Source organism: Leuciscus leuciscus (genome assembly GCF_965113295.1).
Source record: "Leuciscus leuciscus genome assembly, chromosome: 15".
Lineage (NCBI taxonomy): Eukaryota > Metazoa > Chordata > Actinopteri > Cypriniformes > Leuciscidae > Leuciscus > Leuciscus leuciscus.
Window position 1 is genome coordinate 25,815,013 of NC_138739.1, and position 18,866 is coordinate 25,833,878.

Here is an 18,866-nt window from a genome sequence, read left to right on the forward strand (position 1 = left end):
AGCGCTATATAAATGCCTCATTCATTCATTCATTCATTTAAATTTGAAATCAAAATCAAAACAAATCAAAATCAACTTAAATTTCACAATTGTGAATTTTTACTTTATATAAATGAAATTTATCACAAAATATATATATCTTTTTTTTTTTTTTTATCAATCTTAATTAAAAAAAAATTTTTTTTTTTTTTTACAAACCAAAAGAAAATCACTGGTTTAAAACAATGCTGTTCAATCCCTAATCATGTCTAACCCTAAACCTAACCTCAAAATCTGATTGGTTGATAGCAGAGTTGTGAAATCATTATATTACCGTCATCAGTGTCAACAGTGTCAGAGGCTGGTCATTAAAAAAAAAACAAAAAAAAAAATTGTAATCCCATGACTCACCACAGTATGGTCCCTCGTCGGAGTGATCCGCACAGTCTCTCCAACCGTTACAGATTCGCTCGGGCGGGAGGCACACTGACGTGTCATTGCCACAGGGAAACTTCGGTGGCTTACAGATGGACACTTCACAGCCCTCCTCGTCCGATTGGTCCTCGCAGTCGATGTCTCCGTCGCACACCCAGTCCTTACTAACGCATTTCCCTACGGTGCAGAGAAAACAAATGCGTTACAAAGCAGAATTTTTTATAACATCATTAACTCTCTGTGCAGTTGCTCTACAAAGCTATCTGCTTTCTGCACACTTTTTCTTTAACCAAAACACTTTTTCTCTAGCATATCAAGCATATAATTTCCCATAGGGCTACACACAGTTTCTGAGTGCTTTTTGGACCTTGCTGTTTGCCATATCATTAGCGATAATGAGGTACATAATCATTGTTTTATTTATTTATTATATATTTATTTATGTTGAAAAAGAAAACCAAGGATTATTTACGGCAGAAAAATACAGTCAAGTGCTTTCTGGAAGTGTGTGAGAAAAAAATGAAAACAAAGAGTTACTTTTAGTGAAAGTGTTTGGGAAACTGACAGTTTAAAAGTTTAAATTAAATGGTATACAATTCACTGTTTACACTAGAATGAGAGCTACTATTTTTATATAGGCTATTTAAATACCTTTTTCTCCCAATTTAATGTGAGCAATGAATTTTCATACAGAATCCTTATCAGTTCTTCTTAATGGTGTACTGAGTAACCTAAGGTGTTTCGATTTACTTTTTGAGCATGTGAGACAAGTCATTAGCGATTCCCTCATTATCTTTCCAGACAAGTTCTTTAAGAAGGTGAAACAGGGTGATGAGTACATAAATTACTTTTCTGTATCCTCCCAGACCAAATAGTGTGTTCACATTCATTAGACCTTCACCAAGCCTTCGCTTAATCAGATTGTAATTCCCTTTACTTTAGGTTTAACAGAAACTTTGTTTGGCTAAGTCTCTGTTTCACCTGAATTTCTCTTCTAACTAGGCTAGATGTGATTAAAAACTAATATTAAAATCTCCTCCATGTCTATGAGAGGTCCAAGCCACTAAAACATTTTCACAGTCGTTCTATAGCTTCTAGATTTTCAGTTTGTCATCCTACAACATGGGGATGAATTAGCATTTTCGCTAGCTTCCGTCAGGAATTTCTAATGTTTTTTTAGAACACCGGCTTCAGATTAAAGAGTAAAATGAGGTTCGTGAATCCATCATAAATTCCACAGCATAAATTACACACAGACACCTCAAACGTGAAACCATTATTTAAGATGCTAATTTAAACATGCTAACAAGTTGCTACAGAGTGCACATTGTGAGAGCAGGCAACACGATGAACAAGGAGCCGTTCATGCAGGATGTTTTCTATAGGCCAGTGCACTAAAAAAAAAATTGGCTCTTTGGTTGAACATGATTTAAACATGGACAGTGGTTCCACGTGATTGACTTAAGTTATTTGGGCACGATCGATTAAAGTTATTTCGACACGACTGAATCAAGTTATTTCGACACGATTTAATCAAGTTTTTTCAACATGATTGAATCAAGTTATTTGGACAAGACTGAATCAAGTGATTTGGACGAGTCTAATTGTAATTGGTTTAACTCACTTCACTTAAGTTCATCCAACATGAAGTATTTGAGTTGAGATAGCATGATTCCATCATATGGAACCACTGTCCAGTGTCCGTGATTGAATTATGTTCAGCCAAAGAGTTATTTTTTTTGTGTTTATTTAATAGACACACAGAGTTAAAATAACATACTATCAACCTAAATATAGCTTTTCTTTGAATACATATGATGTTAGATGTTGGCAGTCTAAAGATGGTTCTGATTGCATCACTAGCACACCCAATTGAGTTGCTTTTAAAGCAACTTAAATTCTTGTTAGCAGGACCTCCACCGAAGCACATGCTCAACACTTTACCACAGGGGTCTCCAACACGTCGCTCGCGAGCTACCAGTAGCTCGTGGCCTGATTGGAGGTAGCTCGCCAAGGGGCCGTTCCCCATATCGCGTCTTTTGTAGGCGAGCGGCAAGCGCGCTCATAATTGAAGCAACGCTGATTTTTTTCCAGGAGCAGCGAGATGAAAAAAAATCTCAACTTTTCAGAATGCCACAAACGCACCGTGGCCATATGACAAGAACCAACCAATCAGCTTCACCCTCTCCATAACAACATTGAAAGCTCAGTCAACATGAAGGATGGGGGTGCACCCAAACACTACGGGTGTTTTTTCTCTTCTCCGTAAATAAATCTTGAAGCAGAGCTACAGCAAGCGTTTCTCGGTGGTGCAAATCCATTAGCTACTAAAACTTCTTTGTCGTTGTGGAGAGCACAGTGCATGGTTGCATAGTAACGACAGACGCCACGGGCAAATCGGACCAAATCTTACTACTAATAATAAAAGATAAGCTAATCATGTGCATTGTAAATGTCAGTAATTCATCTTTTTTGACTCATTCTTTTTATAAAAAATTATTTAAAGGCTGAAAAATGTGAGGTTTATCTTTTTATAAAACCTTTTTTGTCAAAACTTGCTTTGAACTTGATGCATGTTAGTAGATAACATGTTGCAAGAAGACACTCATAAAATCTGGCTATCATTTTTAATGTTATTATTTTAATGTTTATGTAAACAAAGTGCATATTGATGCTAATTGTATTTGTTATTTGCTGGTTTTCAACATAAAACTTGGAATTGATGTCATTGTGTAGTGTTATTACTTTTTGAACAGGATTCTGTGATAACCGTGATCATTTTTGTCACAATAACCATGAAATGAAATGTTCATGCCATTACATCTCTAGTTATGATCAACTAAAATCAACTATAATTGTGTTTTTACAGTATTATATGCAAAGTACAATTTTCTATAAAACAAAAAAACAAAAAAACTCTGATTCTGTTCTTTTCTCTGACATTTAAGGGTGACATAGGCCTACAAAAACTTTTATTTATAAAACAGTTTTGATAGTTGTTAATATAAGAGTCATGAGACATTATTTAAGAGATTTAAGTATTGTATTACATGAGTAGCTCTCGGCCACTTTCCTTTTTAAAAAGTAGCTCTCAAATGAAAAAAGGTTGGAGACCCCTGCTTTACCACAATGGTAACTCGCCCATAAACACCTTCATATCAGAAAGTCTTTTAAAATACCAACATAATAAAACATTAAACATTAACAAGTCTCCCTATTTTCTCATCTTGCTTAAATTTATTTTAGAAAAGAACACTGGTACAAAGCAATTACGACAGACAAGGAGGGTATTCTATCATGATAGGCTTATTATAAATGACATGGACATAAAACAAACACTATCTGTACCAGCCTATGCTGGTCTTCAGCTTTTCTAGTCGGTCTAGACCAGTTAAGCGGTGTTTAGTTGGGTGACTAGCTGGTCACCTATACTGAAAAGCATCTAACACCTCCCTAAAACCAGATTGGCTAGAGAGACCAGCTAAGACCAGAAAACCAGTTTAGTCTGTACTGAGACGTTCTTCAGCAGGTTTTAGTGGCTACAATAACACAATGTCTTTTAATTATCTGCATTTGGGTGTTAGCAAATATTTATATATGCTAGATAATTAAACTGCATATCAAGTTATACATTTAATTACACATTTTATTGATTGACAGCCCTATATTATATTGTCACAAATTAAAGTAGGTCTTCATTTTTTTTCCTCAAAAGTTTCTCCAATAAATCCTCCAGCTTTTTTTAAGTGGCAAACGCTCCACTTTCCAACCTCTAACTTTTAAAGTTCAGCATCACAGATCAATTCACAGACACATTTACCAACAAACACAAATACAATTCGACCTGAACCTAACTCTCAAGGGTAATAAAATATTCCTGGTCGGCCTCAATCAGAACAAAATGATGCATCTTAAACATTATTAATTCAGTCTAGAGTGAGGCAAAGCGATAATCAATGGCTTTTTGGAAGTGACTTTCCACACACAGTCCCATTTTCAGCAGAATAACGGTAATGCAATATAATTTGAATGAGTGCTGATTCATCATGAGACCCTAGGCCATAATCAACCGATTAATGATCATATTTACGGCCCTCTTTACCCAGAGATGACGTTATTGAGAATTTTCCAAAGGATGAAACTTGATTATGTAATGTGATAATGTGATTATGTAATAGATGTTGCTTTCTACCTGAGACCTTGCAGGTGAACTTTGCCTTGGGGTCGCACATTCTCTTGGCTCCTTCACAGGCGATTTCATCGCTACCGTCCTCGCAGTCTTTGTCTCCGTCACAACGCCATATTTCAGGAACACAGGTGCCATCGCCACGGCAATGAAACTCTTTCTCACTGCAGTCGTTAATGGCGGAGAGCGCTGATGGGGGGAAAGAGTCTTATTGATGGAACTCATTTTAGTAACAAATGTTCACATTTTGATACTGTTTTAGGTCAGTGTTACTGTGTATTTGTGTTTTGCATGATCGCGGGCACCTGTCCTGGAGCAGGTGGCATTCTCGTCACTGAGGTCACCACAGTCATTGTCCCCATCACACATCCAGTGCTCAGGGATGCATTTCCCACTGGAGCACTGAAACTGAGCCACCGAACAGGCGTGAACGCAGCCCACCTCATCACTGCCATCACCGCAGTCATCCTCTAGAGAGACAAGAAGAGGAAGAGAGTGAGAAAGGAAGGAAGGAATGGAGGAAGGATGACAATAAGGAAAAAAGGAAGATAGGGAAAGAAGTAAGGAAGATAGGTGAGGAAGGAATGAAGGAAGGGAAAGAAGGAAGACAGGGAAAGAAGGAAGGACATAATGAAAATAGGTGAAGAAGGAAGGATAGAAGGATGGGGAAGAGGATGGATGGATGGAAGGAAGGAAGGAAGGAAGGAAGGAAGGAAGGAAGGAAGGAAGGAAGGAAGGAAGGAAGGAAGGAAGGAAGGAAGGAAGGAAGGAAAAAAGAAAGAAGAACAGATGAATAAATGGACAAAAGGAAGGAATGAAGGAAGAACAAATGGATGGGTGGGTGGATGGATGGATGATGAATGGATGGATAGAAAGAAGCAATGATAAAAGTAAGGAAGGATGCAAGGAAGGCAGGAATTAAAGAAGATTAGATGGAAAGATGGATGAAGGAAATAAGGAAGGACAAAAGGATGGACGGATGGATGGATGATGGATGGATGGATGGATGGATGGATGGATGGATGGATGGATGGATGGATGGATGGATGGATGGATGGAAAGAAGCATTAACAAATGTAAGGAAGGATGCAAGGAAGGCGTGAATTAAGGAAGATTAGACAAAGATAGATGAAGGAAATAAGGAAGGAAGCAAGGAAGGACAAAAGGATGGATGGATGAATGCATGGATGATGGATGGATGGATGGATGGATGGATGGATGGATGGATGGATGGATGGATGGATGGATGGATGGATGGATGGATGGATGGATGGATGGATGGATGGATGGAAAGAGAAGAAAAGGAAGGAATGGGAAGATATACAGAGGGAAGGTATCAAGGAAAGATAAGAAATGGACAAATGGAAGAATGGAAGGAAGGAAAGAAGAAAGGAAAAAGAAGAAAAGGGGAAAAAAAAAAACAAGAAGTGAATAGGGAAGTGAGAGAGTGATCTAAAATGATTGTATGAGTCCTCTCTGTAAAGTTCATTCAGATCTCCACAAGCTTTAGCTCACCAGAATCACAATGCCATTTCACACTGATGCATTTCCCATTAATACAGCCGAACTGGGTCAGCGGTTCACAAGTCGGGAAATCTAAAGAGAACACAATAAGAAGAACAAAATCAAAATGATGAACAGCAAGAGACTAACAACTTTTCACCACCAAGAATGGCAGAGAACAAACACAGAGTTTGTTTCTGCTGAACTTTGCACCTCCCGTCTTATATCTCAGGAGACAGAAGTGCTAACGCACGTTTCTAAATAAACCAACAGTGGCGTCGCACCAACTTTCAAAATTAAACACGCATTAGAAAAGACGTTCCCGGGTTAATGACAGGAAATATGCGGCAAACTGACATGGACTTGAAATACGAAGTGAGCGAGCAGCCGTACCGCGACTCCGCGGCGACACTCGACGTTTCTCAGACGCCGTGCAGTCGGCTTTCCAGTGCCAGCTTGAGTTTGATTTAAGGAAGCCAAGCATAAACTTTAATTACTCTGTATGCGGTGCATGAGGACCGAAGCGCCCCTGGAACGGTACCCGAGGAAATTTAACCGGTAATAAGAAGCGACGACTAACAGAGGAGAAAGCTTCAAACACACACTTCATCCTCTGAGGAAGAGAAGGTGGAGATCTGCTGGTGTTTCTCATCTCTCATTTACAAGAGCTGAACGGTGCTGTCGGAGATGACTCGAGCCGTCACAACGGGTTTACAGCGGGCCGCGGAGCGCTGAGATATTCCAGGCATGGTAATAAGGAGCATATTATCATGCAAAGTGATTCATTGTTTCTTTCCTCTATATAATGACAATTTCTTTCGACTCATCTTTGTATTTATGTTGAGAAGATCCCAGAATGCCAATCATTCTGCACATTTTTCTTCGTTAAGCACAACAAATATAAAAAGTCTCATCCTTTTGTGAGCTATCGGTACTGAATGCACACAAATACTAGTATAGAGATAGATATTGTTTGAATCTTTAAGATGAGTAGATTTTAAGGTGTCTGAGGACAAATGCACCAAATGGAAGTGTAAAGACACATTGTGATTTTGTTCCGCTCAATGTGAGAAACATGTTGCCACATAGGGTTCTGTGAAAACTTACTTAGTAGATATTTTAGAAAAAACTGATGACATTTTCCACTGAGGTGAAAGTTGTTCAATTACATTTTCTTTAGCAAACAGTTACAGCAGTATGTTTTTCTCTATATTTATTTATTTATTTACTTGCCGAGGCCAGTTTTCACTTATTAATTTTGGCCAAATCTAGTTGATGTAACCTCAACTGCACCTGCCGTAATATATACATTTTCTTTATAAATAAATAAAAAGTATTAATTTATTGCCTTCATTCTTGAATACCAGTTCATAAGGGAATAAATAAAACAAATTAATAAAAAAAAAAGATAACATCTAAAACTTTTTTATATTGAAAATAAAAAAATGACATTAGCGCATATATATATATATATATATGCGCTAATGTCATTTTTTTATTTTCAATATAAAAAAGTTTTAGATGTTATCTTTTTTTTATTAATTTGTGAATTGATATATATATATACACACACTATGATCCCTTAGGCTGTAATTATTTGATCAAAAATACAGAAAAAAACATTGTCTCATGCCCATTTTTGAGGATTCCCTTTGGATATGTTCACACTGAGACACATTTCAGGGTTGCCAGTCTGCACAACAAAACCAGCCCAATAGCTAATCACAGCGGGGGAAATAAACAGACTTGGCTACACTGCTAATGGCTGCCACTCAACAAAGAAAGTTTATAACTCTGCTCACTCATTGGATAATTTTCATTTCAGAATGCAGAAAATGATCCAATAAGGTAACATTTCAGATTGTATCATAATAGCATCAAATGACCTTCACATTTAAAACAAATCAAAGCAGTTTGGTGGGAACTGAATGTGAGACCTCCACACATGAAAAACATCAAAAGATATCAAAGAGACAACAACAGAGGAAATATGAAAACAGAACAGGCCTTTTTCTTTGTTTATGTGAAGATGCTACAACATACGCTTCAGATCTATGACATCGTTTTGTCTGGGCTCTCAATAGTATGTCTACTGTTGTTAAAAGCCTTAGGGCCATCAGATAAAACTCAACTCAAAACAGCACCTGACCTTAAACAACCCCTCTTCTGTTTTGAAAAACTACAATGTAGGCATCATTTATGAACAACCAAAGACATATTTCTGTGTGAAACATTAGTAAAACCATTGTTATGTTCAATTCAACTCTGTACATAAAACATAAAAGGCAGAATCTCAAAACCCTTAAGAAACCAAATGCAAGTGTTCAGTCTTCATGTGATTTTTGAATCATATATCATGTTTCCATGCAAGTACCCATTAATAGCATGCTCAAAGCATATTATAAGATTAAATACTGTAATATGGTTTGATAAAAAGCCGTTAATTGAAGGATAAGGAGGCTTGATGATGAAAAAGCCCAGCAAAATTATGATGGCAAAGATAAAATATATGGATATACAGAGGGAAGAACTTCAAAGCGCTCCACGTGAGGAAGACTCACCACATGACGAAGACTCATCTGACTGATCCCCGCAGTCATCATCACGGTCACAGCGCCAGTTCTCCGGGATGCAGCGTCCATTCTCGCAGGGGAACTGGCCTGGCTGGCAGGTTTGGGCTGTGGGAAGCATAAAACACGGATATTAAATCACACCTGAATGAATGTATGTTTAATCCTACTTCTGTATCTTGTACAAAACTCAAATAAGGTCATCAGGGTGTTATAAAAAGCTTGTAGCCGTGAACAATTCACTTAAACATTAAAAATGTACTTAATAAAAGATAAAACAATGTTTTTAATACATATTTGATGTATGAATTAAAATAAATCCCAAGTTTTCTATGAGAACTCAAACTTTTGGACCCCAGGACAGTGTCTTTTTCTTCCATGCTTAAAAAGCCATCTGGATTTGTTTTCACCTTTTCCAGGTCTGTATCCAGTCTAAGCCGTAATATTGAGTAATCGCCTTCAGAGATAAACCCCTAAGTCCATGACATCCAATATTAAAGTTCGTGTCTTCCCTGAATAGGTGCAGTGTTCAAAATGTGTTTCGTATCAACATCTGGCGTCTATGAACTGGAATCAGCCGTGTTATGAAGACACGGACTTGGTAAATATGGATCTCTCAGAAGTTTTCTCTTAGAGCGTTAAACAGCGAGAAAACTTTGAAACTCCACATAGTAGACGCAAAAACATAGTGAATGTCAAGGACTGACAAGCGTGTAGTTGCAACCACACTGGGCGCATTTTGATAGTTATTTAAAACAGCTTTAAATAACTCTTCACAAAAGAACTTAAAAATCACTGATCCGTGGGCTTTTTTTGAAGGCCATTATAACTGTTTTTCATCATGGATATCTGTTAACAGTGGGGACAGCATGAATACTTGAATCAAGGATGCTCAGATTGAGTTATGTGGCCCTTGAGGCATAAATTATCTGAACAAACCTTGGTCAAAATTTAACAAAGGACACTATAAGCAAGTTTAGTTAGCAGAAGGTTAATGCACCGGCAGGACCACTTATGGTCACAGAAAGAAGGAAATCTAGGGCTTTGACACTTTCGTCGAAAAATGTAGGAACGTATTAAAAAACTTTAGGGGCGCAAAAAATGTGTTTGTCCCTTAACAAAGGTATACAAAGACATTTACAAGCAAAATATTTAAATGTATTCGAATATAAAAGTTGTATATATATTTCTGATTCAAACTGTATTTAATAATGATGTAAATATTTAGTTATTTAACCGAAATTAAAAGATTGTTGTGCAGATACCAGTAAAATTTATATATATTGACTAATATATTAAATAATGTTCTTAGACTTTCCTTCCTGTGACAGGGAAGCCCAGACAGAAGAGTACTGTATACAATAGTTTACGTTGAATTAAATGCCAGATACATTTTATTGTGTAACTAAAATACCAATAATAACCAGATTAAAAAAAATAAAAAATAAAAAATAAACCTGCACCGGGACTCTTATTTTAAAATGTCAATGATTTACTGTTGCAGCTGCTCATTCAGTAAATGATAAAGTAACCTTTTTTTGAGTTTTTAAGGACCTGCTGGGACTTTATTTGCACCAGTATTCCAAAATACATTTTATACTTCACACACATCTAGTTTTAGTTCCAAATGCAAGTGAAACACTCTAAAATGGTGTGTGACAAAACATATTCATAGTGGGAGAAAGATAAAGTTAAGTCTCCTGAGATTTGATATGGACAGTCTTATGTAAAAGAGCAGCTCAAACACTCTCCAAAGTATCTACTTTGCGTTTGATGTAAGACTAAATGGAATCAATGATTGAAAACCAGGAATAGAAGAGTCCCTGGTTTTCCAGCATTTTCCGGTGTTGCTGTAAACGGACTGCAGGTGTTTCAATAACCTTTGAAGGTCAGGTTGTGCTTGTTTATGAAGCTTTGAAAGAGGGAAGCAAACTGGAACGTACAGTACAGCTGAACAGACCAGAAGTTTGGTTGTTTACTGATTTTTATGCATATTGCTGTAGAAATAGTAACAATTTCAACAATATATCAATTAAAATATGAAACACGCACATGGTGATATGAATGAATGATGTGTCAGTTGGCAAGAAAAGCTAGTTCGTCATGGTTTAGCTATGCCTGAAGTTTGTTTTGGGTCTCATTTCTACCAATTTTAATCGCTAAATTTCACTTTTTTTGGTAGGTGTGTTTTGAACCCTGTTAATGAGAGCATTTTCATCTGAGCATCATCTTGGGAGTCTTCAGCTTGCCAAAAAGTATTGATCTTAATGATCTAACTGAGGAGACTGTCTTCAGTGGGTGCAAAATGTGTGAAACCTTTCTATTTTATTTATTATTTCTTGCTTTCAGCCTACAAGTCTTACTATTCCAGGCAATTTAATTACAGCAGGAGTTACGTTTTTTTTTTTTTTTTTTTCACTTCGCAGACGATTAATTAGATCCCTCAAGATGCTATTTTGAAATTCCAGGTTTGAACGCAACCTTGTACTGAAGGCGCCTTTGAAGACAAAATGGAGTTCAAATCAAGAAAATAATCAAGAAAAAAGAGCATTTACAATGTACCATTTTTATATAGAATTTTGAAAACTATTGTTAAGTCTCTCATGACAACAAGTTTGGGAACTAATTGGTTGCATGTTAATTAGCAGTTCTTAAGATAAAGGATTTCTTGCATCTTGTTTTGAATGTAAAGTGGCATTTTCTTGCCACAAAAGAATAAACAATATTAAAATGTTCTATTCTTCATCTCAATCTCATTACCTGGAAATATTATGCATAATAATAATAATAATAATAATCCAAATATTAAGCATAAAATAAGCATAATATATTCTAGAATACACTTATAGATCTTAATTGTATTACCTTGAAATATTAAGCATAATACAAGCATATAGCATTTATGTTTAGTATATATGTTTAGATTTAATTATACAATTGTGTGTGTGTGTTTACACATATTTTTACAAAGTGTTTATATATTTATATATGTTTATAAATAAACACAAAATTAAATGAGTAAAATATAATTTCATTTCATTTAAATCAATAAAACCCTGAACTAAAATATTCGGTTATTTTCAATCATAACATTTTACTTCTGTCTGAAAGCCGCAGTAATGAACTCAGGCCAAAAATCTTGAATTTCCCTCAACAGATAAGACGACTGTAAATTACAAGCTGGCACAAATTCTCCTTCCACTTTACTACTCTCCCAAACAGTTGTCATTGATTTTCTCCTAATTCTACCTTTAACGATTAGATTAGAAAATTGTATTACCCACAAAGGAGAACTTTGTCTCTAGGCTATCTAAATTAAATTGGCCGATGCCTGTTGGCGAAATGTGTGAAATTTGTCACCAGTCCTTTTATCAGGTGTTGCAATACAGCTCCAAAACACAATGTGGCTTAAACACAGCATCTTTACTGGGATATTGATGTTTCGGATTACGGATTTATCCTGATGTCAGGAACCCCACCCCCAGGGAGGCTTGTTCCGGGGATGTCTTCTAGAGATTTAGACTGCAGGATATGGTTCAGTCTAAAAGTAAATTAGATGCCGGACCCTTCCAGGAGGCGTAAACTTGACCAAATCGTTCATTCGCAACCGCCGGCCCATCGCAAGATGCAGAAACTCTCACGGAGGACTCAAGCTCACTGAGCCGAAACAGATGTGTGTCATGTGTAAATCCCACCAAGTGCATGATAAATTACGATGGCAAACCTAGTTTCATTTCGCTGGCACACCGGAGGGAACATGTGACACGTGTGCCTGTACCGGCGGGAAATTATACAGGGGTGTCATGTAAGACTTCTCCTCTCCTCTCAAAGCAACATATTCTCCATTGGCGCTAGCTTTGAGCGTGCGGCGCCTACAGCGATCAATGTGTCTCCCAGCGGTGGGGCTGGTTGGCGAGGTTGTTTCGGTTGGTTGGGCATGTATACGGGGCCCTTCATGTAGGACAGGGCTCCAGAGTGAAACTCACCTGAGCAGGTGCGGTTGGACTCATCCTCGTTGCTGCCGCAGTCGTCGGTGCCGTCGCACAACCATCTCTTTGGGATACAGCGGTTGTTCAAGCATTTAAATTGGTCCGCTGGGCAGCTGCGATTAGCTGAAAAAAAAAAAAAAAACGGCCTGTCAATTGGTAACACAAATTCATTTGAAAGCATCTGGGTGTCCAAAAGTTTTTAGATATGTTCTGAATTGCATACTAACATACTAGGCTACGTTTGTCAAATTGTGTAGTATGCAGACTGAGCACACCATGTGGTCTGTATCCCACAATGCAATGTGCTCAACTTGACCTCTCTTTCCGAAGTAGCTGGAGGTGTGTATATCAGTTCTTAAATCTGATTATATATCTAAATACTGGTATATAATTTTTTTAGCCAGGCATTTTAGTATAATTCTAAAATAGTCCCACATCAGGTTGTGGAAAATGTTTCTTTTTGCTGTGAAATCTTTACTGATTTTTAAAGTCAATGTAAGAATAACTTTTATATTGTTAGTAATATTTCCAGATGAACACTTACTGAACTGAAGCAACTTAGGTTTACTTGATTATCCATGAGAAAGTAACAAATATGATCAGCGCTTGGAAAAGTTACTTTTTTAAAAGTAATGCGTTACAATATTGTGTTACTCCCTAAAAAATGGCTAATTACGTTATTCGGTTACTTTTTATGGAAAGTAATGCATTACTTGTTACATTAAAAAAGTATTCTGATTACGTAAGGCATGTTACTTGAAACGCATTACCCCGAACTCTGTTTATGATACATCATGCTTCTGAGGAACGTTTATTTGTATATCTCTTGCTAGACGCTTTTCCACTGTCGGCCCAGTACGAGCTACGGGCCGGGCTAGTCTGATAGCCTCAGCGCTTCACTAAAACTTGCCCGTAACACTCCTCTCTGAAACAACGGCACACAAACCCATCATTTCACCAACAAATTTTAGTTTTATCAGAAAACTAATCAGAAAGAAATCACTGGTTCACAAAACGAATGTGATAAATTTGTTGGCATTTTTGTTGTTTACTTAAATATTTCAAACCCAAGCAATCGATGTTTTACCACAGAAATAAAGTGCTTTACCATTATTTCACAACAGAAAGAGGACACAGTCTACTTATTCAGTCTCATCTGTTTCTGTTTATTTGTAGTCACAGGACAGTTTACATCACATTTAGAAAGAATGATCATTTCTACAAATATGCCACCAAAAATACGACCTGAGGAGCTTATATTTTCAGTCAGAGAAATAGAGGAAGCTTTGCTTTATTTTATGACATATGCGGATCTAAATATGGATATCAGACAGTCCGGTATAAAGAGACGAGAAGAACTGACAGATAAAATAAATACACAATTGTGATAGCCTATATGATTTGTCTGATTTCTTCAAAGTTTTCTGATTTCTGCAAGTTTACTATGGTAATGTTTAGCACGCATATTTCTGCCTTATACGTTGGTCAGAATCCACATCAGATCATAAACAGAAGTTACTTCAAACACTCGCTGCTGTCTGAAAGTGAGTTTTGAGCTAAAATGATTTTAAAAGTCTTGAATGCTGATGTTAGCTGGTATATGAAATCATCCCTGCCGTCTCCAGACTCATGTAAACTCCACCTCTGTTTAAAACCACTCCTCAAGCCCGAGTTGGCCCGCTTTACACCACGGTATTCGTCGGAAACGCTACTGGCCCTGGCACGCACTAGCATGCCCTCTTTTGGCCCGACAGTGGAAACACGGCTAATCATTATATTATTATATTATATTATACTGCATTATATGTTTTGCTCCCCACAATTAAAACTGCAGAGCTTTGATCATAAAGCTAAGCGTTTAAATATCATCTCATTAAGGCATATTATTGGGAGATATAGACTGACAACTGATATTTATATGCATTTAATTTAAGTAGTCAGCTATATTGTTAGAAAGATCTCATTGATTTACATTACAAGCTATCAGAATTTAATCTTACTTCTTGGTCATATTAATATCAGCTACAGCACTAAATTACACCAATTGCAAATTTTTGTTCAGTTTGGGCCTCTGAATAAAAAAATAGGTGTTTTTTTTTTCCCTCCTCGAATATGAGCTCCATTATTCTCCTATATCATAATATATGAGCCATAAAAGCTTGATGTATCAAATATGATAATTGTATGATAATTGTATGTGCTAACATGCAACAGTGAGGCTATATGACAATAATTTGCATACTAGAAATGTTTAGTATTGCATACTTCCCATTGCTGGGAAATTCCCATTGTTTGTTTCTGTTCGTATGTGGTTAGATTACAAAAATGAGAGAAGACCTACAGCAGAGGAACGGATCTTCATCGCTGCCGTCTGAGCAGTCATCATCCCCATCGCACTTCCACGAGAGCTGAATGCAACGCTGGTTCTGGCACTGAAACTCCGCTGGGCCGCAGTGTTTTGTGTTAGTGACCTCTGATGGGGCTGTAAAGGGCAGGAACAAGATGTTGGAGAAAGAACACACACACTCTGTCTCCTCTCTCAGTCTCTCTCTCTCACACACACATAGACACACACACCAGGGTTGAGAACGCATTTTAAAATTTCTACATTTTATTTTGAGGTTGTAAAATGGATGATGTTAACAAAATTTCAATTTCAATGTAGTTTAAGTATACTCAAAAGTTTTAAATGTATATTTTATATATAGTAAAAAATTCTGTAAAGTAAAAAATATTCTGGAGGATGACCCAACCACCTTTTTTTTTGCTTCCGACGCCCATGAGTAACATTTTGTATTATGTATTATTTATAATATAAGTGTATTATTTATATTTTTGGTAACAATTTATTTTACAGTGCAGGGCTCGACAATAACTGTACGTTCACACCGCCGCCGACTTGAGCTGCAAAGAAGCTCTGGCCGCCCTGTCAAGGACGCTTGTCAAAAAAGTACGGGGAAGCTTGTTGACGCTTTGGCCGCTCTGAAGTCTGTGTCACACCATGAAATGTAAACAGAAAAAAAAACAAGCAATACATTGACACTAGGAACCTTTTATAATGACAGCATTTTTATTACCGTTTTGGTCACATTTGGTCGGAAAAAAAAATATTTTGATTAATATGCGCGAGGGAGAGAGAGCAAGACGTATTGTTTGAAGATGGTGAAGGTGAGTGCGCGCGCGCGGCCGGGGCTCTCTCTCTCTTTTGTAACTGGTCCCTATATGAAAATAACGTCATATCATAAATGATAGGAAACCCAGCAACAGCGATTATCAGTTTCTCCTCCATTTTCTCGGAACTAATGTTTTGGTAGGAACGAAAGTTTACATCGTATGTTTCTCCGGAATCAGCCAGTGCGAAGGACGTCTATATTCCGATTGGTTGCTGGCGTTTGCCGCTGCTTGCCGCTGAACCGCGTCATAGCTCATTACCATAAAGTTGAGATACTTTCAACTTTCAGATTGACGCTCAAAACGCTCAAAACGCCCAAAACGCGACGCCGATGGATTTGACGCTCCTTGCAGCTGAGAGAAGCCAGCTTCCATTGAAAATGAATGACTTCCGGTAACTTTGGAAGCTCAAGTCGGCGGCGGTGTGAACGTACAGTAAGCCCAGTAATAATAAAATAATTACCAGTAAATAATTACCTTCTTTCAACATTGAAATATGGTTGAAAATAAGTTGGTCTGCTTTGGACCAGTTTACGACGTGATTTCAACTAAGTACCGTAGTTTCGGCCGGACTGTTTGACTACGTGTTTTCAACTGATAATCTAAGACAGGATAAGTCTGTTATACATGATCAAATAAATAAAATAAAAATAATAAAATAAAAAAAACAATGTTCATTATTATCTCAAATAAATTTTAAGAGTTTTACATATTCCATTAAGACGTTGAAGAACGACCTGTTTTCAACGTTGAAAAGTCATAATTAGACGTTGAAGATTTACGTCTATTCAACGTCTAATAGACGACTTTTTGCTAGCTGGGAGGACTGCCCGATGGTCCGGGGCCAGCGTGAAAGACACTCGGGCCAGTAGACGGAAGTGTCACTTGCCCGATCGGGCCAGTGCTGCATCTTTACGGAAGTTGATCATTTGAGTGTTTTTAACCCTCGCCTATTTAAATATTCAATATTCAATGTGTGATAAGTTTTGTGAGCGCAGCAATACACATCCAAAGCGTGCCGCGTCTTACAGCGCGCGAATACGTCTCTTTGGGCTTAAAGGGATACTTTACCGTTTTTTCATATTAAACTATGTTATTCCCTTAACTAAGACGAGTTGATACATACCTCTCTCGTCTCAGTGCGTGCACTAAATCCCTCTGTCTTGCGGCGAAACTTTGTTAGCCCAGTTCATTTAATATGGGCCAAGCAGAGAAGCTACCAAACACCTCCACGTTTTCCCTATTTAAATACAGTTACTCGCGAAGTGTAACTCGACCTAGGACGGTGACACAAAACAAAACGTTGCGCTTTTCTAAGCGTGTAAAATGGATAACTATTTTGTATGGCGGAATACCATAGCAAGTGCTTGTAAGCACTTCGACTTGGCGCAGTAATATCTTCACTCGTGAAAAATCCTCTCACCGGCCCCCGCTCCCTCTAGTGAAGATATTACTGCGCCAAGTCGAAGTGCTTACAAGCACTTGCTATGGTATTCCGCCATACAAAATAGTTATCCATTTTACACGCTTAGAAAAGCGCAACGTTTTGTTTTGTGTCACCGTCCTAGGTCGAGTTACACTTCGCGAGTAACTGTATTTAAATAGGGAAAACATGGAGGTGTTTGGTAGCTTCTCTGCTTGGCCCATATTAAATGAACTGGGCTAACAAAGTTTTGCCGCAAGACAGAGGGATTTAGTGCACGCACTGAGACGAGAGAGGTATGTATCAACTCGTCTTAGTTAAGGGAATAACATAGTTTAATATGAAAAAACGGTAAAGTATCCCTTTAAACGGATGTTATATTATGTTTATTTGTGCGGCAGTTGTCCATAAGGGGCTTCCGCCTTTACTTTCGTTTTGTGTTTTTTATATTTTTTATTTATTTTATTTATTAAAGTGATTAAATGTTCACTGGTTCCCGCCTCCTCCTTTCCATAACAACATACCTCACTACAAACTACACGTTTACCATTCGTTTAAGGGGCCGTTCACATATCGCGTCTTCTGCACACTCAAGTTCGTTTTTTCGAATGTAGGCGCAACGTTTTTTCCAGGTGCAGCGAGATGACAGAATCTCAACTTTTCAGAATGCCGCAAGCGCACCGCAGGTCATGTGACAAAAAACCAACCAATCAGCTTCAACCTTTCCGTAACAACATCGAAAGCTCGGCCGAACAGCTGAGAAATAAAAACTTGCCCTGTACAGCTATGATCATGATCATAGCTGTACAGGGCAGATTTTATTTCTCATCTCCATAAATATATCTAGTAGCAAAGCTAATGCAAGGGCTAGAAATCAATTAATCCTTTGCTGACACTTCCTCGTCAACATGGAGAGCGCAGTTCATGGTTGCATAGCAACGACAGACTCTGGCAAGCGCTTGTGGAAAGAAGCGCAGCCACGCTTTCCACGCTTTCCACGCGATTTTAGATGCGTTATGTGAACGTCCCCTAAAGCGGCTTGCCCCAGATGCTCTGACAGATACAACCTACTGACCCGATAGATACTTGCGCAGCTGTGTAATGTGTTTGAGATGTTGTGCTTTCCACAGTGCATAACCTACATTTCACAGGAATATTCTTCATCTGTGTTAGAAACTCGTGCAAATATTTCCATTTTGCGGTCAGGAGTTAAAGGGATACTCCACTTTAAAATGAAAATTCTGTCATCATATACTCACCCTCATGTTGTTTCAAACCTGTATGAATTTCTTTCTTCTGCTGAACAGAAAGGAAGATATTTAGAAGAATGTCAGTAACCAGACAGTTTCTGGTCTCATTGACTTCCATAGTAGGAAAAAATATATACTATGGAGGTCAATGAGACCAAAAACTGTCTGGTTACTGACATTCTTCTAAATATCTTCCTTTCTGTTCAGCAGAAGAAAGAAATTCTTAAAGGATTGAAACAACATGAGGGTGAGTATATGATGACAGAATTTTCATTTTAAAGTGGAGTATCCCTTTAATTTCCGCCAAACTCCACAGATTTCCGTGAACGAGCGCCGTCACGCACATGCACAAAAAACAGA

General features: G+C 37.7%; 1 protein-coding gene across 2 annotated transcripts in view; it reads right to left on the reverse strand.

Moving 5' to 3' along the window:
- The window catches only part of lrp1ba (low density lipoprotein receptor-related protein 1Ba), a 259,135-nt gene that overhangs the window by 146,023 nt on the left and 94,246 nt on the right, over positions 1–18,866 (reverse strand). For both annotated transcript variants that reach the window (XM_082138205.1, XM_082138204.1), the window contains 7 exons: positions 15,004–15,144; positions 12,660–12,785; positions 8,665–8,781; positions 6,116–6,196; positions 4,906–5,070; positions 4,607–4,789; positions 391–591 (listed from right to left, as the gene is read on the reverse strand). In XM_082138205.1, coding sequence (XP_081994331.1) covers positions 391–591; positions 4,607–4,789; positions 4,906–5,070; positions 6,116–6,196; positions 8,665–8,781; positions 12,660–12,785; positions 15,004–15,144 — 1,014 coding nt within the window. The remainder of the gene's footprint in view (positions 1–390; positions 592–4,606; positions 4,790–4,905; positions 5,071–6,115; positions 6,197–8,664; positions 8,782–12,659; positions 12,786–15,003; positions 15,145–18,866) is intronic.